Below are 22405 nucleotides of genomic sequence, written 5' to 3'. Positions count from 1 at the left end.
GGCGGCGATCTATGCACAGATATGAATTCAGCAGCCCACATGCCTCGAACTAAACAATATCCGGTAAAAGGCTGGTTTGATAATAACTGTAGTAAAGCTCATAACCGCCTCAAAAAAGCCCTGAGTGCCCGCCCAAGGAACAAGGAGCTTGTGGCACGACTGAGGAAGGATTATAATACGGCCATTACTTTACGTAAAAAAGAATTAAAAAGTAAAGCTTGGGAGGACCTAAGGGACAAAGCTACCCTAAAAAACAGCGCTGAGTTCTGGACAATAGTAAATTCCCCATTTCTAACAGGTGCCCAAAACTCAGTACAGGAATTAAACATCTCAGAAGCTGAGTGGCTGTCTCATTTTGAAAAAATATATGACAGCCACAGAGAGTTGGGCCCTTTTATAACCCCTGTAACTGGTAGTCCAAAGGAGCCTGTGAGTTTTGAAATCTGTGAGGTACTTAGAGCCATAGAGGAGACAGCAGGGCGTAAGGCCCCAGGCCCCGACGGAGTACCAGCAGATATGTACAGGGCAAATCCACTGTTTTGGGCAAATATTTTAACTAGAGTTTTTAATGCCGCCGCATTAGTGGGTTTCCCTGAATCCTGGTCCCTCGCTACAATCGTCCCTATATTTAAAAAAGGGCAGAGAGGAGATCCAAAATGTTATCGACCCATATCGCTTCTGGACTCCTCGGTTAAAATTTTAGGCAAGGTTGTCCTGGCGAGGATTTCCGCGTGGGCCAGGGGAAATAACATTTTATCCGAGGCTCAATTTGGCTTCAGGTCAGGGAGGAGTACTGAGGACCAATGCCTCAACCTCCACCTTATTCTGTCCAAATACACTAAAGCAAAAGGGGGCAGCTTATTCCTGGGTTTTATGGACCTGTCCACAGCTTTTGATCTTGTTAATAGATCAAAGCTGTGGGCAATGTTGCTGGAGATGGGCCTCGATAGCCCTTTGGTGTACTTTCTAGCGGAGCTTCACAAAGATCTGAGGGCTCGCATTAGAATGACCACCGATGGAAAGTGCACTGAGAGCTTTAGATCTACCAGAGGGGTCCGCCAGGGTTGTATCCTGGCTCCAATGTTGTTCACGCTTTATGTGAACTCTTTGGAGGGTCACCTAACGTCTGTTACAAAAGATTTCCCGTGCATGGGGGGTGCACCAATTCCGGTGCTCCTCTACGCAGATGACGCGGTACTCATAGCTAGGACCCCAGTTGCCCTACAAAAGTTATTGGACGCCTTTTGTAACTTTATGAGTAGTCTCGATCTGGTGATCAACAAAAGTAAATCACATACCATGTCCGTCGGACGTGGTATGCGTAGAGAAAAATCCTTTTACTGTGACGGAGAGGTGATCACTAGCGTTAAGGTTTTCACCTACCTGGGTGTGATCTTTGATCAGAGGGGCTCCTGGACACCGCAGGTAACATCCAAAATTAATGCGGTAAGAAGTTCATATGCTGCAATTTTGGGTTTTGCGAAGAGATTGGGGGGAAAACCTATGGAGGCCATTATGGCCATCTATAAAGCCAAGACAATTGCTATTGCTAGATATGGTGCAGCTGTCTGGGGTTACGTTAACGTCATAGATATCCAGACAGAGGAAAACAAATTTTTTCGCTCATTGCTGGGGTTACCCCAGTCAACTGCTACCTTCTCAGTACATGTAGAGCTGGGAATGGGTTACATTTTAGACATTTTAAATCTAGCTCCACTCTTGATGTGGATAAAGCTTTGGCTTAACCCAAACCTTAGCCTAAACCATCGGATCATCAAAGATTGCCTCCAACTTGATCACAGAAGGGAAATTCAGTGGCTGTCATATATTGAAACTATGACAGCTCTTTTGGGACGCCCTGAAATTTTTAGTAGCCCTGAAGCCTTGTGTAGAGCTGACTTACAGTGGGTGAAATTAAATTTTCTGAGAATTCGCACGGCCGAGCGTGAAGCCCGCGATTTATGTAAACCCTCTGTGAGGGCTCACGTTCTGATATCCCCATCCTGTGTGCTGGCCCCTTATTTAATCACGGTAATCAACCCTTTCCATAGATGGCTTTTATCCAAATTTCGGTTTAACCAAATTTATACAGTGCTGTGGGATGTGAAAGACTGGTGCAAGCTGGAGGAATCGGCTCCATGCAAATGTGATGGTTTCTCTGTTCAGGATAACGCCCACTTTTTGTTTTTTTGTTCCTTCTATCATGAACCGCGTATAAAATACTTAAAATCTATTCTGAAGGACTTGGGATTTATCCAGTATAAGCCTGCACTGTTTTATTTACAAATGTTGCTTTCTCCTCTTATTATGTATTGCACTGCTAGTTTTCTAGCCGCATCTGTGAGATGCAAGAAAAGAAGGCTAAGTTTGGAAGAACAATAGGAATATGGATTCAGCCATATTGCCCATTTGAGTGTTTTTTAATGTATTTTATGTATTTATCGCCCTTTTAATCTGTTTCTTAACTCATAAATTGTTTAATATTGTATTAAATTTATCAACTGTTTTATGGATGAACCTTTGATATTTGCTGTAGTATGCTTTTATGATTTTAATTAATCGAATAAAGTGGATTTGACTTGACTTGTCTCACGCAACATCTCCCAATCCCTATGCTCAGCTGACATAGGCCCCATTCTCATATCAGATCATGCTCCAGTTTCAATTCAATTAGATATCTCGCTTAAATCCACACAACCCAATAGATGGCGGTTTAACAATTCCTTACTGCGACCCTAAATTCAATTCTTCTTTTACTTCTTTTTTCCATGTATACTTTCGAATAAATCAAACAAATGATGTTTCCTTCCACAGTTTGGGATGCCTTCAAGGCTTCCGCTCGCGATTTAATCATCCTATTTGTGTCAAATAGACACAAAACATCACATACGTTAAATAATGCACTTCTCGCTAAGATTAAGAAACTGGAGCATTCCTTTTATACCACAAAGCCAAACGAATGTCTTCAGGATCTCATCAAGGCAAAGATTGCTTTTAATGAAACTTCTACCGAACAGGCCTCCCTATACTCATTAAAATCCTCTGCGAAGTATTACGGTGGCCAAAACAAGTCCGGCAAACTACAAGCTAATTATCGTAAGATTAAACAACAAACTTCATATTGATTCTATTATAGATGATAACCAACAACCACATCACAAAGATCCTGAGATACTCCAAGAATTTGTAAACTTCTATAAATCTCTTAATACGCCAGAAAATGTACTTTCAAATGAGGATATATCTCAATATTTTTCTACAATCCAGAAACATACCATTTCCCAAATGAATTTTGATCTTTTAGAAGATGACATCCCGCAGACAGAAATGCTAAATGCCCTCAACATTCTTAAAAAAGATAAAGCCCCAGGCCCTGAGGTCTTTACAGTGGAATTCTATTTACACTTTGCCCGCTTACTCCTTCCCCATTTGTACACTCTTCTTTCTTCCTTTGTTACTTCCTTCAACTCTACGGGCTCCTTTTTCGAAGCGGATTTGTTTGATACCGAAAGATAAGCATACGATTTTGTAAGAATTATAGACCTATATCCCTAGTAAATGTGGATTACAAACTCTTTTCGAAAGCTCTAGCTCTAAGATTGGAACCTCATCTTCCGTTACGGCTTGGCAAGGAACAATCCGGTTTTGTCAAAGGACGTAACATGACCGACAACACGCGCTTATTCTTGGACATCCTGTCTAAATAGACACATTTTCCGGACCCCCATGGCAGCAATTGCTCTGGATGCAGAAAAAGCTTTTGACAGGGTGTATTGGCCATGTATGTTCCATGCCCTCAAATGGTTTGGATTCCATCCGAAAATTACCTCATTAATTGCGTGACTTTATTCTGAGCTCAAAGCAGCTATATCTACTAATGGTCTCACTTCTTACTTTAATCTCCAACGCGGAGTACACCAGGGTTGCCCTTTATCCCCTTTTCTTTTCAATTTAGCCTTGTATCCTGATTCTCTCGAATTCTAGACAAAAAAGGTTCTAACAGTATCTGGTTCCCAGCAGATTAAATTAGCAGCATACGCTGATGACATTTTAGTATTTATCTCAACCACAATCTTCACTCTTAACATTTATGGGGGAGGTTGAAGCTTATGGCTTGGTGTCCGGTTACAAATTGAACAACGGGAAGTGTGCGATATTACCCCTGACCAAATATACTTTCAAAGAAGACTGATTTTTAATTTTAGTTGGAACCCTAAACACATCAAATACCTTGGTCTATGGTTCTCTATAAAATCATCCATCTCTCTAAATATAGACAAGTGCACTGAAACTTAAAACATTGACTGCAAAATGGCACCCCCTCGATCTTTCTTGATGGGGTCGTCTGGACACAGTTAAAATGATGCTTACCCCTATAGTTTTATACATCATATCCAATATACCAGTATCTATCCCGGCTAAGTTCTTGCATAAGATTAACACTATTGTGTCATCGTCCTTACGGAACGCTAAAAAACCCAAGAATGGCGATGCAGAAATTAACAAAATCAAAACCGGAAGGTGGCGTAAACTTTCCTCATTTGTCTAATTATCACAGAGCCTTTCAATTAAGACAACTATTGAATTGGGTTACTGATCAACCAACTGTTAAACCTTTATGGTTTGACCTGGAGACCTCATTTATAGCCCCTTTTTCATTCCAAGAATCTCATATTCACTCGAAAACCACAAAAGCTCCCTACCCCAGTAATTAAACATTCCTGTAAATTATTAGTTGCTTCACCTCATTTAGCAATATACGACTCAGATACTTTTCTCATGTCCACAATTTGGCACAATAAGCTAATCCTTATTAACAAGAAACCTATATACTGGGAAGTTTGGAGAGCTAAAGGTCTACTTTGGGTTCATCAATTATTTGATATGGGGTTACCTCTTCAATTTACACAGCTACATTCTCTATCATTTACCTTACTCCTCTCAGTATAAATTTTCAGTTTTACAAAAAGCAGTACTTGCTATATATACACACACACTAAACTTTCCAGGGCACCTCCTCCACCTTCACAGTCATTTTCTGTGGCATACCTTATTACGCACAAGTGCTAAAGCCTCCACCATCTATTCTCGCTTGATGGATCACAGCCTTGTGGAATATTTAGGGATTCAAATTCCTGGTCAGGAGGCGCAAAGAGGATAAATTCAGACACTTTGAAACCCAAAATTGTCTCTGCCATGTCCGGGCTATCACAATCCGAGGACAAGGCTCTGACTTCATCTTGAGAAGTACTCTTGGTATGAGAGGGGGAACAGTGGAAGTGCATAAGCAAACATTACTGTTCAGCGGAGCTGAAGAGCATTACCCCACGATCACTTCTGAGGGAATCTGCTGGCAAACCTTTTGCATTTTTGTTATTGGGAGTAGGAAACAGATCCAACTTTGGAGAACCCCATCTTTTGAAGATCCAGTCGAGCTGGAGTCGATTTAATTCCCATTCATGGCATTGACTTGTGGACCTGCTCAGAAAGTCTGTCCATGTGTTATGTATTCTGGGAACATGTTCCACTTGAAGTGAGTTGAGCTTCAGAAGCCACTGCCATATTTCCTGAGCTTGTGATGATCGAATACGTGATCTTGCTCTCCCTGTTTGAGCAGATAAAACATTGTGGTGATGTGGTCTGCTCTCACTAGAACAGGAGAACTGCAGACCCTGGGGATAAAACACGATTACTAGAAACATCGCCTTCAGCTCCAGAAGGTTGATCTGTGCTTCTTGGATGTTCCATTATCAACGCATCTCCATTTCTTGAAGATATGCCACCCAGCCGTAAAGGAACGAGTCTGTAGTCACCAGTGAACGACTCAGCATGAGGGATGATTTGTCCATATTGATCCGTAGGCCCAGCACCCTGAAGAGCTGCAGACAAGCCCATGAAGAATTTTTGCACAGTGCTATGTGGGTCCCTTGACTAGCCAGTCGTCCAGGTAAGCCTGTTGTCCTTGCTGTCTTAAGAAAGCGGCCACTGGCACCATAAACTTCGTGAACACCCTTGTCGCAGACCAGAGACAAAAATGCAGCACTTTGAATGGATTGTGGCACCAAGCTACATCGAACCGTAGAAATAGTCGATGCTCGACGTGAATGGGGATGTAAAAATAAGCATCTAAGACATCTAGAGATGTCAAAGTCGCCTCGGTTGATCAAAAGAATCTCTTGCAACGACAGCATTCTGAAGAGCATTTTTTTAATATAATTCTTCAAGCTTCTGAGATCCATTACCTGTCTCCATTTGCCACCGTTTCTTTTTTATTAGAAACAAGTTTGAATAAAATCCCTTTCCACTGAATTGTTGCGGAACTTCTTCCACTGCTCCATTCAGGATAAGTGCTGAAATCTTTTTCAACACAGTTAGATGTTGATGTTTTCGCGAGACAGGAGAGAGGCCAGGAGGCTTTTGGACAAATTCTAGGGTGTGCCCCTGATCAAGAACGTCCAACACTCATTTGTCGGATGTAAAATTGTGCTACTGATGGTAAGAATTAGACCGGTAGCGAGTCTGATGAGGCTAGTGTTGGAACGAGGTGACTGGTGGAACCAAAACATCACCAACGCCTGGAGTTGCCCTGAGACTTTCATCTTGTTGGAGGACATCAGCGAGATGGCTGTTGGTTGCAAGGCACGGTATGGCATATTAGATGTTCGGAACTGCTACTGACCCGCATATTGACTATATCCCTGTTGCGGGTATGGTGGATAGCTATAGGATTGAAAGGAAGATCTGTTGGTATTGTCCCCTTCCTCCACCTCCTCAAAATGACTAACACTGTTGCTGGAGGGGTCCTAGGGACCGTGCTGTCTGTTTCACCATCGAATGGCATATCTATAATCTTCGACTGAACCTCCAGACTTAAAGGGGTAGCTTTCAGCCAGCCCAGTCTGTGAAGAACTATCGCTCCTGCAATTTGTCTGAAAGCGATGGAGAATATATATCCATTTCTATGTCTGACTTCTAAGGCTTCTCTGGCGCCCTCTTGAAAAATCTGCGTAGCCTCCGCTTTCTTCTCTTCATCTCTTCAGGGAGATGGTCCAGAAAAGGCGCCTAGTCAGATCACATCGGACGGGCATAGAAGCCTAAGATGACTAAAGCATTTGACGCTTTGTTGGAAGTACCCACCATGGCCAAAAAGCGCTTCCCTATACTATCCATTCTTCTGCCATCCCTATTGGGAGGAGCTGAACACTGAGCAGAAGGATTTCTGGAGCGTCTTTGCGCTTTCTGTATAACAACTGACTTCCGTCTTGGGTGCCCAATCAGATATGCCAGAGAAGACTCTGGGGCCTTATATTTTTTGCATCCATTCTCAGAACTACTGCAGCCACCAAAGCTGGATTGGTCATTAGCTTGAGTCCCTCATCCCAATTGTAGTTCACCACTGGGATGGCCCATATAGACTTTGTTGGAATCTTTAAAATCATATAGGAAGCACTCCACTTGTCTCACGGGGAGAGGCAAGTGAAACCGTTTAATCGCTCGCTCTAATAGCTCATCCAACCCCCCCCCCCACTCCTGCTGTCCTCAGGCAGGGAATTGGCCAGTGAAGGAGACGGTGAGGATGGTGCAATGCAATTGTTGCCATTCCACACTCTGTGGATCTGCATCATGAACCAATTACCCTTCCTCTGGCTGCTCCTCCGGATCACTTTCGATATAATCATCCCTATTGTTATGACCCGAGGGGCCGCAACACACTTTTGTGCTGGAGGAGGTTTCGAAACCTCCTGTTGTCTTTCAGGCCAACTCAGTGTGTGGAACTGGAGTATGTGATTCTGGGAAACGTTTGTAATAGTCATCCAACATGTGTCTGTGTTGTCCCCTCGTGAAGGAGGCATAGTATCATAATTCTTCTCAAAGTCGGAATGCTGCTGGAATGAATCATATTGGTGTGGTCTAGGTTAAGGAAGATCTTTAAAAGAAAAATCGGTCTCTATATACTCCAGAGTATCCCCTTGATACTCTTTGTCAGTGTCCTGGCATTTCACCTTCAGTTGCGATGGACTATATGCTGTTCTGAACAAACGTTCATCTGCAGATTCTACCAGATCTAGAAGGTGACACAGCGGAAGCGGCGATACTTCGCTCAAGGATGTCAGATTTTCACTTTCCGGGGCTGTCTTTCTTCTGCTCCCTCGAGGAGTATCTTTGAAACCATGCGCATACCTAGAAATTCATTTAGCAATTCTCTGCTCCAAGACCAACTGGATTTGCACCACAAATGCGTGCTGCCCAAGTCCACGCCAGAAAAATGTAATTAAAGTTAGATGTACCCTTTCTGACTTCATTGAATTGGCTGCACCTTAGAATACGATGTACCATCAAACGTGCAGGCATCACAGACAAAGCCATGCATCGAAACACCCCAAAAAAATCTTGCTAACAAACTTACTCTTGCAGTAGGAACAGAAACATTAAGAGGCAAGGTTTTGCTGCTGCATAATTTACCAACGTTCATGAAACGCCGTCCGGTAACGGCCCCAAAATGTGGAACTCACTTGTCTGCTACAATAAGCCCCATCCTACCCCCAAATTAGAACTGGGATGAATATATTCATACGAGGCTCTAGAAAAAAGGCACATAGTGGCCTCTAGATATTGCTTCGTTTGAGCTGGGGGTGGGGCGGGGGGCCACCGGCGCTTATTTTTCCTCTTCAAACGTTTACTGAGAGCAATAGCGAAAACGCAGACAAAGTGTAAATACGGAGGAAGAGAGACAGAAAACCTGTCATTGAGGGAGAAATCAGAAACCCACAGGAGGGAGATAAGGGGACAGGGAGTGGCTGGCAGTGGATTGACGAGGCCTGGGGAGGAGTAAGACCTACGCAGCCTTGCCGAGAGGCGCAGGCTCTGAACACCGCTTTGGGCACCAGCAGTCATTATGCTCTCCGGACAGGAGCATGCTCTCCGCTCCTGCATATCCCCCGCTGACACACGTTATGACCATTCATCATTTCCGTTCACAATTGTGTCCCTGCCGAGCTCTGAAACGTCACATCATTGCTACACAATAGGAAACGCCCACCTCAAAAGGAAAATGCGAAGCGCTCCGACGGCCTAGCCTGGCTGACACTTGCTCTGCAAGAAACAGTGCTCAAACTCTTGGACTACGACTGCCACCTTGTGGCATAAAAGGGAACTGCACCTTTATAACTTCGCCCGGTGCACTTTACAGCAGAAAAAAAGGCAGACATTATGGTGACATTCACAAAGCAAAACAAGAGAGCTGTAACTTACCTTCGCAACCGGGGACTTCCTTAGGTTGGCCTTCAGGATAGCCATGCGTGATTTCTCATCAGGCAGAGGGATGTAAATCAACTGATCCAGGCGGCCAGGTCGCAGAATGGCCGGATCGATGATATCAGGACGGTTAGTAGCACCAATGATGAACACGTTCTTCTTGGTGGACATCCCATCCATCTCCGTCAGGATCTGATTGATGACTCGGTCTGCGGCTCCGCCGCCATCCCCGATGTTCCCTCCTCGAGCCTTGGCGATGGAGTCCAGCTCATCGAAGAACAGCACACAAGGAGCTGCCTGGCGCGCCTGCCAAGCAATCACATTTCATTAGGATATCTAACGGCAAGGACCCGGAATTGGCAAAATCTGTCTCAGGTCGTCTATTAAAAGGGATTAAAGATCTCTTGTTAACAAACCCAAGCTTGGGACGGCACACATGACAGTCTCCCCCTCCCCTCCCTTTATTGGGTCGATGAAGTCTTTCAAACTAGAAGACATATATGCTCAGTTTATGTTGCGGTGCACAGAAATTAGGTAGACATTAAAATAGGCATTTCCCCCTTCACAAAAGCATCCTGCAAAGTACCACAAAACCAAAAAGCTCCACTATAGAATGCCCCAGGCATGAACCATGCTCAGCGCCACTCTCCAGCTCACCTTATCAAAGATCTCCCGGACGTTTGCTTCAGACTCTCCAAACCACATGGTGAGCAGCTCTGGCCCCTTGATGGAGATGAAGTTGGCCTGACATTCATTGGCAATCGCCTTCGCCAGTAGAGTTTTACCACATCCCGGGGGTCCGTAAAACAGCACTCCTTTGGAAGGGGTCATTCCAAACTTGAGGAACTTGTCTGGATGCTCCACAGGGTACTACAATTAGAAGGAGTTGCAAAAAAAGTTTTTGCATCAAGAGATCAATTAACAAATCAACTTCTAAAGAAGAGAAAAAAAAAGATTAAACTGCACTTGGTTTTACTGGCTGTTTCAATTGTGTATTTTTGAAAAGCTCACTTTTTAGTTCATAATACCTTTAGTTAACTTACAGTGCATCTACACTGAATGTTACTTCTAACGTTAGTTTAGTGTTGAAGCGACCATTCGGTCAGATGCACAGGATAAAAGTGAAAAAGCAGGCTTTGCCATATGCTTCCATATTGCAGTCTGTTCATTCCCCCTGGTGGAAGTTCTCATTCACTGGCTGGTCCTTCTTGCGCCCTTTCACCAGGCAGAACGAGCATCAAAGAGAATAACCCTACCCGCTGAACTACAGCACATCAATAAAGAGACATACTCCAGATGAGCAAATGAACAACTCAAACTCCCTTGATTTCATGAATTGTAAAGCCAGAAACTAACTGATCACACTTTTTGCTGGGAGGCCATCTGCTTTTCCCAGGGGCAACATCAGGGGAGGTGGAGCAAGGTTTCATTCTGTTCTGGAAACACTATTTGTTAATGCCAAAGAAAGCATATAAACAAAAAACACAATCTATGTAAGAAACTCTTGTCCAGCTACGGAGTACCAATTATATCGCAGTGTCAAGTAAACTGCAGGCTTATTCAAGACATTTAGCAAATCTATCCAATAGGGTTTCACACCACAACCAGGGAGAAAGGATCAACCCACTACTAGGCATAGACATTAGTGTTTAATTCGTAAACAAAACAAAGTGCCAGGGCCTTGTCAAGAGGCCACTGCAGTTTGCACCAACCTGTTAACGCTGCAAATGACAATACCGACTACTAACCGTCACATTCCTAGTATTCCAGGCCCCCAAAGTTCCAAGAAGGCTTGGGTGGCAGGTGTTAGTCATTTTTAATACAGACTGAATAATAAACAACTTATGTTCATCTCTAAACTAGACAAACAGTACCACCATGCGGCAGACTGTCCGATGTTGATAATTAAGTGCCATTGACGAGCATCGAAACCACCGGCTCAAATTAAACACTGACAGATATTAAAGTCCACCTCACGCTTCTTTTCAGCATGCATAGATCTAAAGGAATATGCTACTTACCAGTATGCATCTGTTCTTGGCATGTAGAGCTGCAGAGTTGTACACTTAGCATAGATCGCCATCTGGTGTTGGGCCCGGATGTTTGCAGTTTGTTTTTGTTCTTTGGACAGTGTTTGGAAGTCACGAGTTCGGTGACTCCTCCTTCGGTCCGTACTGCGCATGGGCTTCGGCTCCATCCTCAGATTGTTTTTCGCCAACAGGGAAATGATGGAGCGTAGTAATAACAGTGAGAAACCCATGTGTGTTGTATCTAAATAAGATGGACTGGAACGGATACAGGTAGCCGGGGAGGCGGGTGGGCGTGTACAACTCTGCAGCTCTACATGCCAAGAACAGATGCATACTGGTAAGTAGCATATTCCGTTGAGGCATATGAGCTGCAGATTGTACACTTAGCATAGATTATATAGCAGTACCCAACCTTAGCGGCGACCACCGGTATCCGTTGCAGTGGTTTGAAAAAGTGTCTTTAGTACAGCCTGGCCCACACTAGCTTGCTGCTTGGAATGCACATCTACACAGTAATGTTTTGTGAAGGTGTGCGGTGTTGACCATGTGGCTGCTTTGCAGATGTCATCTAAGGGTATGTTCCCTAGAAAAGCCATAGAAGCCCCTAACTTTCTAGTAGAGTGGGCTTTAGGTGGAACAGATAATGTTCCTTTTGCCTTTTGATAGCAAATTTGAATGCACTTTACAATCCACCTAGCTATCCCTGATTTAGAGATGGGGTTGCCTTTATGTGGTGGAGAGAAGGAAACGAACAATTGTTTAGTCTTCCTGAAAGGTTGCGTTCTTTGTATGTAGTACAGCAAAGCCCTCTTAACATCAAGTGTTTGTAAGGCCCTTTCTGCAACAGATTGAGGTTGCGAGAAAAAGACAGTTAATTCCACCGATTGATTGAGATGGAAGGGGGAAATGACCTTGCTGTGATGTATTTGTAGGAAGGGTTCCTGTATAGTGAACACTTGTATTTCACCAACCCTTCTAAGGGAAGTGATAGCTACGAGGAAAGCTGTTTTCCAGGTGAGGAACTGTAGCTCACATTTATGCATTGGTTCGAAGGGTGGACCCATTAGCCGTGTAAGAACTACATTTAGATTCCACACAGGGGAAGGTGGTGCCCTGGGAGGAATTACTCGTTTAAGGCCTTCCATAAAGGCTTTAATAGCGGGCACTCTGAACAGTGATAAATGCTGTCTGTTTTGTAGATAAGCAGCAATCGCTGCTAGGTGTAGGCGTATGGATGAATATGCCAGGTTACACCTGTGAAGATGGAGCAGATAGCATATGATGTGCTGTATGGATGCATCTAAAGGGTTGATTGTATTGTTACGGCAGTAAATTACAAATCTTTTCCACTTTGCGGCATAGCATGCTCTAGTGGTAGGACGTCTGGCTTCCATGATAATGTTCATGCAATCAGGGGGAAGGTTAAGGTATCCAAATTCTAAGATTTCAGGAGCCAGATCGCAAGGTTGAGCTGAGCTGGGTCCGGGTGCCTGATTTCTCCATGGTTCTGGGTTAGGAGGCATGGGGACAGGTGCAGTGTTTGATGTGGTACCACCGATAGCTGTAGTAGTGTGGTGTACCACGGCTGCCTGGCCCATGTTGGGGCTACCAGAATGAGTGTGAGGGAGTGTTGCTGTAGCTTCCTTACCACTAACGGAATTAGTGGGAGAGGTGGAAAGGCGTATGCAAATCTGCCTGACCAGTTCATCCATATCGCATTGCCTTTGGACAATGGGTGTGGGTATCTGGCGGCGAAGCTTGGGCATTTTTTGTTTTCGTGGGTGGCGAAGAGGTCTCTGAGGATGCCCCCACTTTTGGAAGAATGGGTGAAGAACTTGTGGATGCAGTTCCCATTCGTGTAGTTGTTGCGTTTGTCTGCGGAGCAGATCTGCCATGGTGTTTTGTACGCCTGGAACGTGCTGTGCCAGGAGAAAGATGTTTTGGGGAATTGCCCATCTCCATATGCTCTGGGCTAAGCGGGAGAGCTGGGGAGAGTGTCCCCCCCTGTTTTTGGATATAATACATTGCAGTCATGTTGTCTGTGCGAATGAGGACTGCTTTGCCCGAAATCTGTTTTTGAAAGGATTTTAGGGCTAGAAAGATCGCCAAGAGCTCCAGATGGTTGATGTGGAGCGATTTTTGCTGTGGCGTCCATAGACCTTGCATTGTGAGGTGTAAGAGGTGCGCTCCCCAGCCGGAGAGCGATGCGTCCGCTGTTAGAATCACCTGAGGAACCGGGTCCAGGAACGGCCGCCCTTTGGAAAGGTTTGTGGTGTTCCACCACTGCAGAGAGTGATGGGTGCGGCCGTCCACCAACACCAGATCCGTCAGCTGACCCTGGGCCTGGTTCCACTGTCGTGCTAGGCACTCTTGAAGTGGACGCATGTGGAGTCTTGCATGGGGCACTATGAAAATGCAAGATTCCATCAATTCTATGAGCTTCATAAACACTCTTGCTGGAAGAGAGTGTTGAGGAAGGAATGTTTTGCGCAAGGCTTGTATGCTTGCGATTCTGGCTGAGTTTGGATAGGCAATACCTTTGGAGGTGTCTATAGTGGCCCCGAGATATTGCTTTGTGTGAGATGGTAGGAGGTGGGACTTTTGGTAGTTCACCGTGAAGCCTAGCCGGTGGAGTAGTTGAATGGTGCTGTTGGTATGTTGCACACATTGGTTGTAGGACGCGGCTTTTATGAGCCAGTCGTCTAGGTAAGGGAAGACGTGAATATCTTGACGCCTGAGGTGTGCTGCTACAACTGCTAGGCATTTGGTAAACACCTGTGGTGCGGTGGTGACCCCGAAGGGGAGAACCGTGAATTGGTAATGCTGACCGTCCACTACGAACCTGAGGTACTTCCTGTGAGAAGGGTGTATTGGAATGTGAAAGTATGCGTCTTTCAGATCCAAGGTAGTGAGAAAGTCTCCCTGACAGAGGAGCGGGAGGACTTGTTGTAGGGTGACCATGTGGAAATGGTCTGAATGTATGTACGCATTTAGAGGCCGGAGGTCCAGAATGGGCCTCAGGGTCCAGTCTTTCTTTGGTATTAAGAAATACAGAGAGTAGACCCCTAGATTTTGCTGATTGACGGGGACCTGCTCTATAGCGTGTTTTTGGAGGAGGGAGAGCACCTCCTGTTTGAGTAGTGTGGAATGTTCTTGAGACATTGGACGGTGCCTTGGTGGGATATTGGGTGGGGTAGATGTTAGCTCGAGACAGTACCCTGACCGAATAATTTGGGTCACCCATTTGTCCGATGTTATGGATTCCCATGCGTGGATAAAGTTTTGTAGTCTGCCCCCGACCGGAGTGGGATGGTCTGGGGGGAGTGAAGGGAAGTCATTGTGCGGGCGGGGTTGCAGAACGGGTGGTGTTAGTTTTGCCCCTGCCCTTATTGTTGTTGCCTCTGTAACCACCCCTTTGGTAGCCCTTTGAAAAGGTATTTTGAGGAGGGGACTTGTAGGAGGTAGAGGCGCTATCGGTGGAGTAGCCTCTGCCTGTGCTACGAAAGGATGAGCGTCGAAAGGAGCGTTTAGGGGCATGTGATTGTAGTGCCCCCATAGACTTTGCTGTGTCTGTGTCCTTTTTCATCTTTTCTAATGCTTCGTCCACCTTTGGCCCAAAGAGAGTTTGTTGGTCAAAGGGGTGATTTAGTATGGACGCCTGGACTTGAGGCTTGAACCCTGAGATCCTGAGCCAGGCATGACGACGAAGCAGGACACTGGTATTTATGGCTCTAGAAGCAGTGTCAGCTGCATCGAGGACACACTTAATGGAGGTGTTAGTAATTAGTTTACCCTCCTGTATCAGGTCATGAGCCTTGCGTTTGTGTTTTTCGGGGAGGTGCTGCATAAGAGCCTCAAGCTCGTCGTAGTGTGCTCTGTCATAGCACGCAATTGGCGCTTATGTATTTGCAATGCGCCACATGTTTGCAGCTTGGGAGGCGGTGCGTTTGCCAGACGCGTCTAGAAGTTTGGATTCCTTATCTGGCGGTGGGGCTTCTCCTGAGGACTGGGAGTTAGCCCGCTTTCTAGCTGTGGACACAACTAGGGAATCTAAGGGAGCAGGGCCCTTAATGTATGCAGGGTCTGTGGGTGCCGCCTTGTACTTTTTTCTATTCTAGGGTTCAATACCCTGGCCCTGACAGGGTCTTTGAACACCTCTGCAGCATGCTTGGTGACACCTTTAAGCATGGGCAAGATAGATGTGGACTTGTCCTGAATGTCAAATGTGTCCAGTAGGAAGTCGTCTTCCACTGGTTCGCTATGCATTTCCACCCCATGGTAGTGTGCTGCTCTCTGCACTAAGTGGTGAAACCCTAAGGAGTCCTCAGGGGGAGACGGCCTGGATGGGTATAGGTCGTCCTGAGGCATATCCGGTATGTCAGGGTTTTGGTAGTCTTCCCATGGGTCTGGGGTCCCCGGTGGAGTGGGGTCCATTGGGGCGTCCGCCGGGTCATAATCTGGATCCCCGTAATCCGGATCTGGGGATGGGGTCGGGGAGTGATGAGGTAAGGGTGGCGGAGACCTGGGAGGTGGAGGAGGCGGAGGAGGAGGTAGTGGGGAGGGCACTCTGAGAGGAGAAGTAGCAGAGTCCTTCCGCTTGGGCGGTGGAGGAGGAGCCGGTGTGTCAAGACGTCTTTTCTTGACAACTAAAGTCAATAGCCCAGTCTTTGGATCTTTAAATAGAGTCTTTTGCAAAGGGTCTGGTGTAAAGAGGTCTAGTGGCACCGAATCGTCCGCTGCCGCCGATGTTTTCGGAGCCGAGGGTTTCGATGGTTTCTGTGTGCCATGCTTTTTTGGAACCTCTGTTTTTTTCGGCGTCGAAGGAGTTTTCGGCGCCGGAGCGTCGGTGCCGACAGATTTGTGTTTGTGTTTTGTCGGCACCGAGAGTCCAGGCTTCGGCACCGGTGGCTTCGGAGTCGAGCTGGGTATCACTTTCTTCGGTGCCGGATGGGGTTTTTCGGCACCAGGCGTTGGCTGGCTCGAGCCCGAGCTGCCGTGAGACTTCTGAGGCTTCGACACCGGGCCCGAAGGTGGGGTAATAGAAGCTGTGTGCTTGGTTTTACCCAGGCCTGCAGGCGAGGGTGTAACCTGAGTCTCTTTGGTTTTGGGCGCGGGGGTGGGAGGGGGTACAGTACTCACGACCCGCTGCGCCGGTGTGATGTCCTCCACGTCGGAGTCGTCGGCCTCGGAAGCGCTGACGACGTCGTCCTCCTGCTCGGCATGTAGTTGCCCCGAAGCTCCGGCGTAGTCTCCGGCGTGTAGTTGCCCCGAAGCTCCGGCGTCGTCTCCGAAGATGTCCGGTGGAGCTACGGTCGATGAGTGCGCCATGGTGCGTCGAGCTCTTCGATCCCGGATGGTCTTTTTTGATCGAAAAGACTTACAGGCGGGGCAGTCTCTAGCCTCGTGTTCTGGAGAGAGGCAAAGGTTACACACCTGATGGAGGTCGGTGTGGGGAAATTTAGACCCACATTTTGGGCACTTTTTGAACAGAGTCCTTTCCATCGGCCGGGACCGGAGTCGAGGAGGGCACGAAGGCCGGTGCCGATGTACGGGATGGAGAAAAGTGCCGCTTCGAGGGATGAAGATAGATGAAGAAACTCGAAGAACAAGGATTTTCCGTCGAGGCTGGAACCGTAGAAGTTCGAAGCCGGAGCACGAAGTATCACATCCGAGCCCGATGGCGGAAAAAAACAATCTGAGGATGGAGCCGAAGCCCATGCGCAGTACGGACCGAAGGAGGAGTCACCGAACTCGTGACTTCCAAACACTGTCCAAAGAACAAAAACAAACTGCAAACATCCGGGCCCAACACCAGATGGCGATCTATGCTAAGTGTACAATCTGCAGCTCATATGCCTCGAACAATCATTTTCAAGGACTCCAGCTCATTCTTAAGTTCTACAGGTTTAAAGCTCCTCAGATTATCCATTCATGGAAGTCTCCTCACCAAACATTATGCTTCGAACATGCCAGAGTAATGGATGGATAGATATATATATATATATATATATATATACACACACACATACACACACACACACACACACACACACACACACACACAGAGAAAAATAGGATGCCAATTACTGTAGAGTCAGTTAATAATTTAAGTAAACAAGATTCCTTCAATTCCTGGCATGTGCCTGCCTAGAATAGAACAGCCATTTACAGAACCTCATACTGCATCTATGGGAGAAAATTTGGTATAGAGCATTTTAGCAAGGCAGGTCTTACGCGGTTAAAGGGTAAACCATATTTGTTTGTGCTGTACTCAGATGTTCAGCTATTTCCATGAAACAATAACTCCAGAAAGGAGAGCCATTACAAAGAATCAGGATGCTGAACTGGTTGACTTTCATGCCTGAACATCAAAGCTTTGCACTATGCACAGCACGGTTGGGACTAATAAAGCAGGGGATTGCAAAATATTAAAGGGCCAACGATACAGTAAGTACATATCTTTAAGGGAGTGAGAAAACTATGTGTTGATGGAACCAATCTGCTCAGTCAAAACAAGCTATCTGCCTAGCTACTGGGTCTTCATGCAAGGTAACAATTACCTTGATCAGAAGTGTGAGTATATATATATATATATATATATATATATATATATATATATATATATATATATATATATATATATATATATATATACATACACACATACACACACATACATATACACACACACACATATATATTCACTGGAGAAAAACAAAGGTTATAAAGATGTTCGGTTCAGATTTTACACTCTCGAAACCATAGAAATTAAGCAGTTCTAGTTCTCAAGTAAGCCTTACTCGAGTTCTAAGGAAACTATAACCCGGGCCACTGCCATGCACAGTTTTCTCCTCAATTTAATTGCAAATGTTGCAGTGATGTTATCAATGCTGAATTTCTATGGTTTTATGTGGGTAAAATCTGAACCTAACTATAACGTCCTTCTAAACTGTGCTTTAGTGAATTTCACAGTTTTGAAAAATATATCAATTATACAACAACTTGACCCATAACTTCAATTTACTAATATTCATTATCACAAGTGAATACATTTCATCCACACATTCATTCTTATATTTTTTTTTAACAAAAAATTAAGGTAACTTAGGTAGTCTTTCCATAAATGTAATGCACCAAGTCTTAGTTTCATTTTATGGATCCACAGAACATCATCAATATTAAAACACCTACAAACATGCATACCAATATTAAAAGATTATTAACATCAATATTAAACCACCACATACATAAGCTATGACAATTTCTAGAAGTGTATCACTGCTGATGTGCGAGTGGCTGTGTAGGTCTGCGGGTGTGCGAGTGGTGTGTAGGTGTGTAAGGGGCTGTGTGAGCTGCTGTGTAAGTGCTTTTATGGGTCAGAGTCGGTGGGTCTAAGTGGGTATATTTTACTTTAATCTGGGTCTGGATCCGCAGATCCTTGCACACTAAAAAACATTTTTAGACAATTCCTTGCCCATGAGGTGTCCCTCACAGACCCCTACATCGGGCCCATGGAGTCAGGGTGCCTCTACCCAGACCCTTTCTATCACTTTTAAATGTTATTTTCACCCCTGGGAACAGAGTACCAATGCACAAAATGGCTGCTGCAACTTTCCTCTCAAATTGCAGACAACCAATCACGGCATTGTTGTTGGCGCGTGGGTCTGTGTCTCTCGATACATAAATATTTAACTTAACTCAAACTACTACACAGATTTACACCAAATTACAAAAAGCACTCTTTCTGAACCAAGATCTAGCTTTCTGCTAAATTTGGTGTCATTTCATTTAGCCGTTTGGGCTGCAGTTAAATCAAAACCTTGGTTAGGAACTGTAAGAAAGGTCAGCATCGCAAACTATTTAGATTGGGCATTTTTTGATTATTCTTTTGTCAAGCAAAATGGACACAGGACCTAATTAGTACAGACTTCTTTGGGGGCAAAGGGTTCAATATAACCAATTTAAATAACTCATCGCATTATTTTACCTGTACTAGCTCTTGAAGCTCTCTCTTCACATCTTCGAGACCACCAATATCTTCCCAAGTGACCTGTGGCACCTCTACTACTGTCTCACGCAGTGCAGATGGGTTACTCTGACTCAAAGCCCACTGCAGAAACACAAAACATGGTTAGTGCTTAAACACTATTACACTAAAAACCCTGGTATGTATTAGAGGTTTCAAGAAGAGCCAGTGACGCCTTACCCTGAAATCGTCCATGGTCACAGCCAATGAGTTCATTACTTCTGCATCAATGGTTTCATCCTCCAGATCAATGAGATCCATCTTCTTTCGGATAGCCTGTAGAGCAGCCTCCGAGCACAGAGCGGCCAAGTCGGCACCAACGTGTCCATGTGTCTCATTTGCCACCTGGAGTAATTGTGAACAGGAAACAATCAAAAGGCAGAACAGTCACAACAGACCTCTAATCAGACAGTGTGCTGCTGAAGTTTAAGCTCAATAGAACACCCTCATCATAGTCAGTAGTGTACAAACTGGAGAGATCTAAATGTAGGATTTAAGTTAACGCCATACATCTTAAGAAAAGACTTTCCAATAATCACTTCTAGATCACCTACCTGCTCCAGATCAACATCATCAGCGAGCTTCATGTTCTTGGTGTGGATCTGCAGAATTTCCAACCGACCAGTTGCATCTGGAATTCCGATATCTACTTCCCTGTCAAAACGGCCTGTAGGGTAGATGGCAGACAATTAAGATTCAAAAATCACTTCAGACTGTCCATCACAATGTTTCAATTCCAGAGAGAACTTTTAGCAGGAGCAATCCTAGCGATTGGTCTGAGAGGCCTGCTCTGCTGCTCAGACCCTGCCTGTGAGCCTGCGGCATTTCTCCAACCCGGCTTTAAACACAGGGCGCGTGGTATGTTTGGCTGGCCTAGGATGGCTGGCCAAACATACATGCGCACATCTAAGTGCCACAACCTGCCTGCAATGGCCCGGCCACGCCCTGCACACATGCCAGAATACGTCAAAGAAAAATAAAATGATAATGTTTCATTGATATTACATTTTTCTGACTGACGGACGAGTGGGGCGAAGCTCCTCCGCCATTACGGAGGAGCCTCTGTTGGGTGCAAGCGATGCATAGTTAAGTAAGAAACTGGATAGGACTTAATTACATTTTGGGGCAATGTCTAAGGGTGGGACAATTCACTAAAAAGACTAATCGGAAAGGTTGTTCACAGCTTGGAAAACCTGGGAAGGGTGGAGCAGAAAGCTGCAGTTTGACACCCTCTATGTCACTGTGATTTTTATAAGATGCTTCTTTGGTATCCAGGCGGGCAGCAGAAGCAAGCAGTAAACCGCAATGGGAGGAGCAATGCATCCAACGCTGCCGAGGAACCTGGCTCACACCACTGGAGGGGCCCATCTCTTGCTGCTGGCGCTGAACAGCCTCAGTCACGAGCAGCCGCAAGCTGGGGATACAAGTACTAATACCAGCCACAGATGATGAAGGGAAGTAAGCGACACAGGCTGTATATACCGACACCGGACTTCAGGGATAGCACTCTTGCATCAACAGTGGTGAAAGCGCATATAGCTGTGCATGGTGCCAAAGCGTGCCTCAGAAGACACTATGCCACCATGCAGCTTGCGTGCTCTTCGGAGGTACAGGAGTGCCTAGAAATGTAGTGACACCTGCATGTGCAGCCATCACAGATTCATATATGCACAATTAAAGAACATAGTCGCAGTAGTCCTTGGCACTAAAGAACTGGTTTGTGTACGACATACTGCTTGTGAAAGGACATACTCCAGTCACTTGCAGTGAAGTTAAGCAACGGCTGAAGTGCTGCTATAAGTATACTATAGAGATATCTTTAGTTAAAGCTAAAGAACTTGGCTAGCACCACACTCAAAACAACTAATTCATTCCTTTAGCATAGCAGTGTTTTGCAGTGGGCAATTTAGAACAGGCTTCTCCAACTAATCCCTCATGAGCTACTTACTGGGAGCTCTCCGGCTGCCTGCAAGTAGCTCTGTGTGTAGCCTAACCTACTAAATTAGAAGCTTTTGCTTGTTCAATTAATATACGTTTAGAAAAGAAAAACTTTTAGGTTAATTCTAGTAATTCATACCATGGAAACGCTTCGACCCTCTTCACACAATCCATGTAACAACTGGAATTGCAGAGAACAAATAGGGCACATTTTATCGAGTTCCAGTTTTTAATGTGTTGCACATCCATGTGCATCCTTTGATGACAAATTACAGTTTTTTTGCGTGTATTCATATGTTTTCATGTTTGTCCTTGTATGTGAATTATCCGGTGATATATTTTGTGTTGCCTTCAGCGACATTGATAGTGTGTGAATTTATTGATATAAAAAAAATTAAGTTATAACTTTCCCAAAATTCATTTATTGACCTTTAATAATTTTTTAATGTGTTAAATTAGACGTGTATACTCGTTTTTAATTTGAATAAAATGATATATTTTTGGAAAAATTCATTTTTTCTGTTTTGACCTGGAGTATAGGATTGGATCCCCTTTAAGTATAGCGTGTGAGAAATATTAGATGAGTGTGTGCTTTTGAAGTGGTATGAAATACTAGAATTAACCCAAAGGAAGTTTTCGGTTCCAATTGATTATTCGAACCCTATTCCTTTGGTGTAAAGCGATCCCCCTCTGTTTTTTCTACAATGAATATACGTGCAATTGAAAAGCATGCATTCAAGACGAAAATGTGTGCATTTTCAATACTCAAAAGCAGATGTTTGGAGAAAAATGTTTGAATTTGCAAAATATGCAAAAAGTTGATGAGTGAATAATAATGCAGCGTTTAAGAGACTTATTCGTGCCATAGCATTGCAGCTATGGCCAGGGCCGGCTCTAGGGCGGTGCGATCGGTGCCACCGCACCAGCAGCAGACTTGGGGTGGGGGCGCCATGTTCATCGCTTTAAGCTTTAAAAGCACCAGATGCCGCATACTTTGTCCCCGCAATAAAAATGACAACTCCAGTGATTAATGTTCTTCCTAGAGAGAGAGTCCGGAGCTTTGTCTACTGAAAGTTTTTGACTGATTATCTTGCAGAGGGTTAACATGCCTGCTGCAAAGAGCGTATCCCATTAACATCACAAAGTGCATATAATA

General features: G+C 44.9%; 1 protein-coding gene across 1 annotated transcript in view; it reads right to left on the bottom strand.

Annotated features, from left to right (window-relative positions):
* Window positions 1-22405, bottom strand: part of VCP (valosin containing protein) — a 111156-nt gene that overhangs the window by 39627 nt on the left and 49124 nt on the right. Inside the window, exons 10-14 of the mRNA XM_085628194.1 lie at window positions 19866-19978; window positions 19492-19656; window positions 19273-19395; window positions 9913-10125; window positions 9253-9561 (exon numbers count right to left, since the gene is read on the bottom strand). Coding sequence (XP_085484320.1) covers window positions 9253-9561; window positions 9913-10125; window positions 19273-19395; window positions 19492-19656; window positions 19866-19978 — 923 coding nt within the window. The remainder of the gene's footprint in view (window positions 1-9252; window positions 9562-9912; window positions 10126-19272; window positions 19396-19491; window positions 19657-19865; window positions 19979-22405) is intronic.

Source organism: Triturus cristatus, chromosome 2_1 (assembly GCF_964204655.1).
Source record: "Triturus cristatus chromosome 2_1, aTriCri1.1, whole genome shotgun sequence".
In the NCBI taxonomy this organism is placed as follows: domain Eukaryota; kingdom Metazoa; phylum Chordata; class Amphibia; order Caudata; family Salamandridae; genus Triturus; species Triturus cristatus.
The sequence above is the reverse complement of the archived record's forward strand: the minus strand, read 5'-3'. Positions and strand labels throughout refer to the sequence as shown.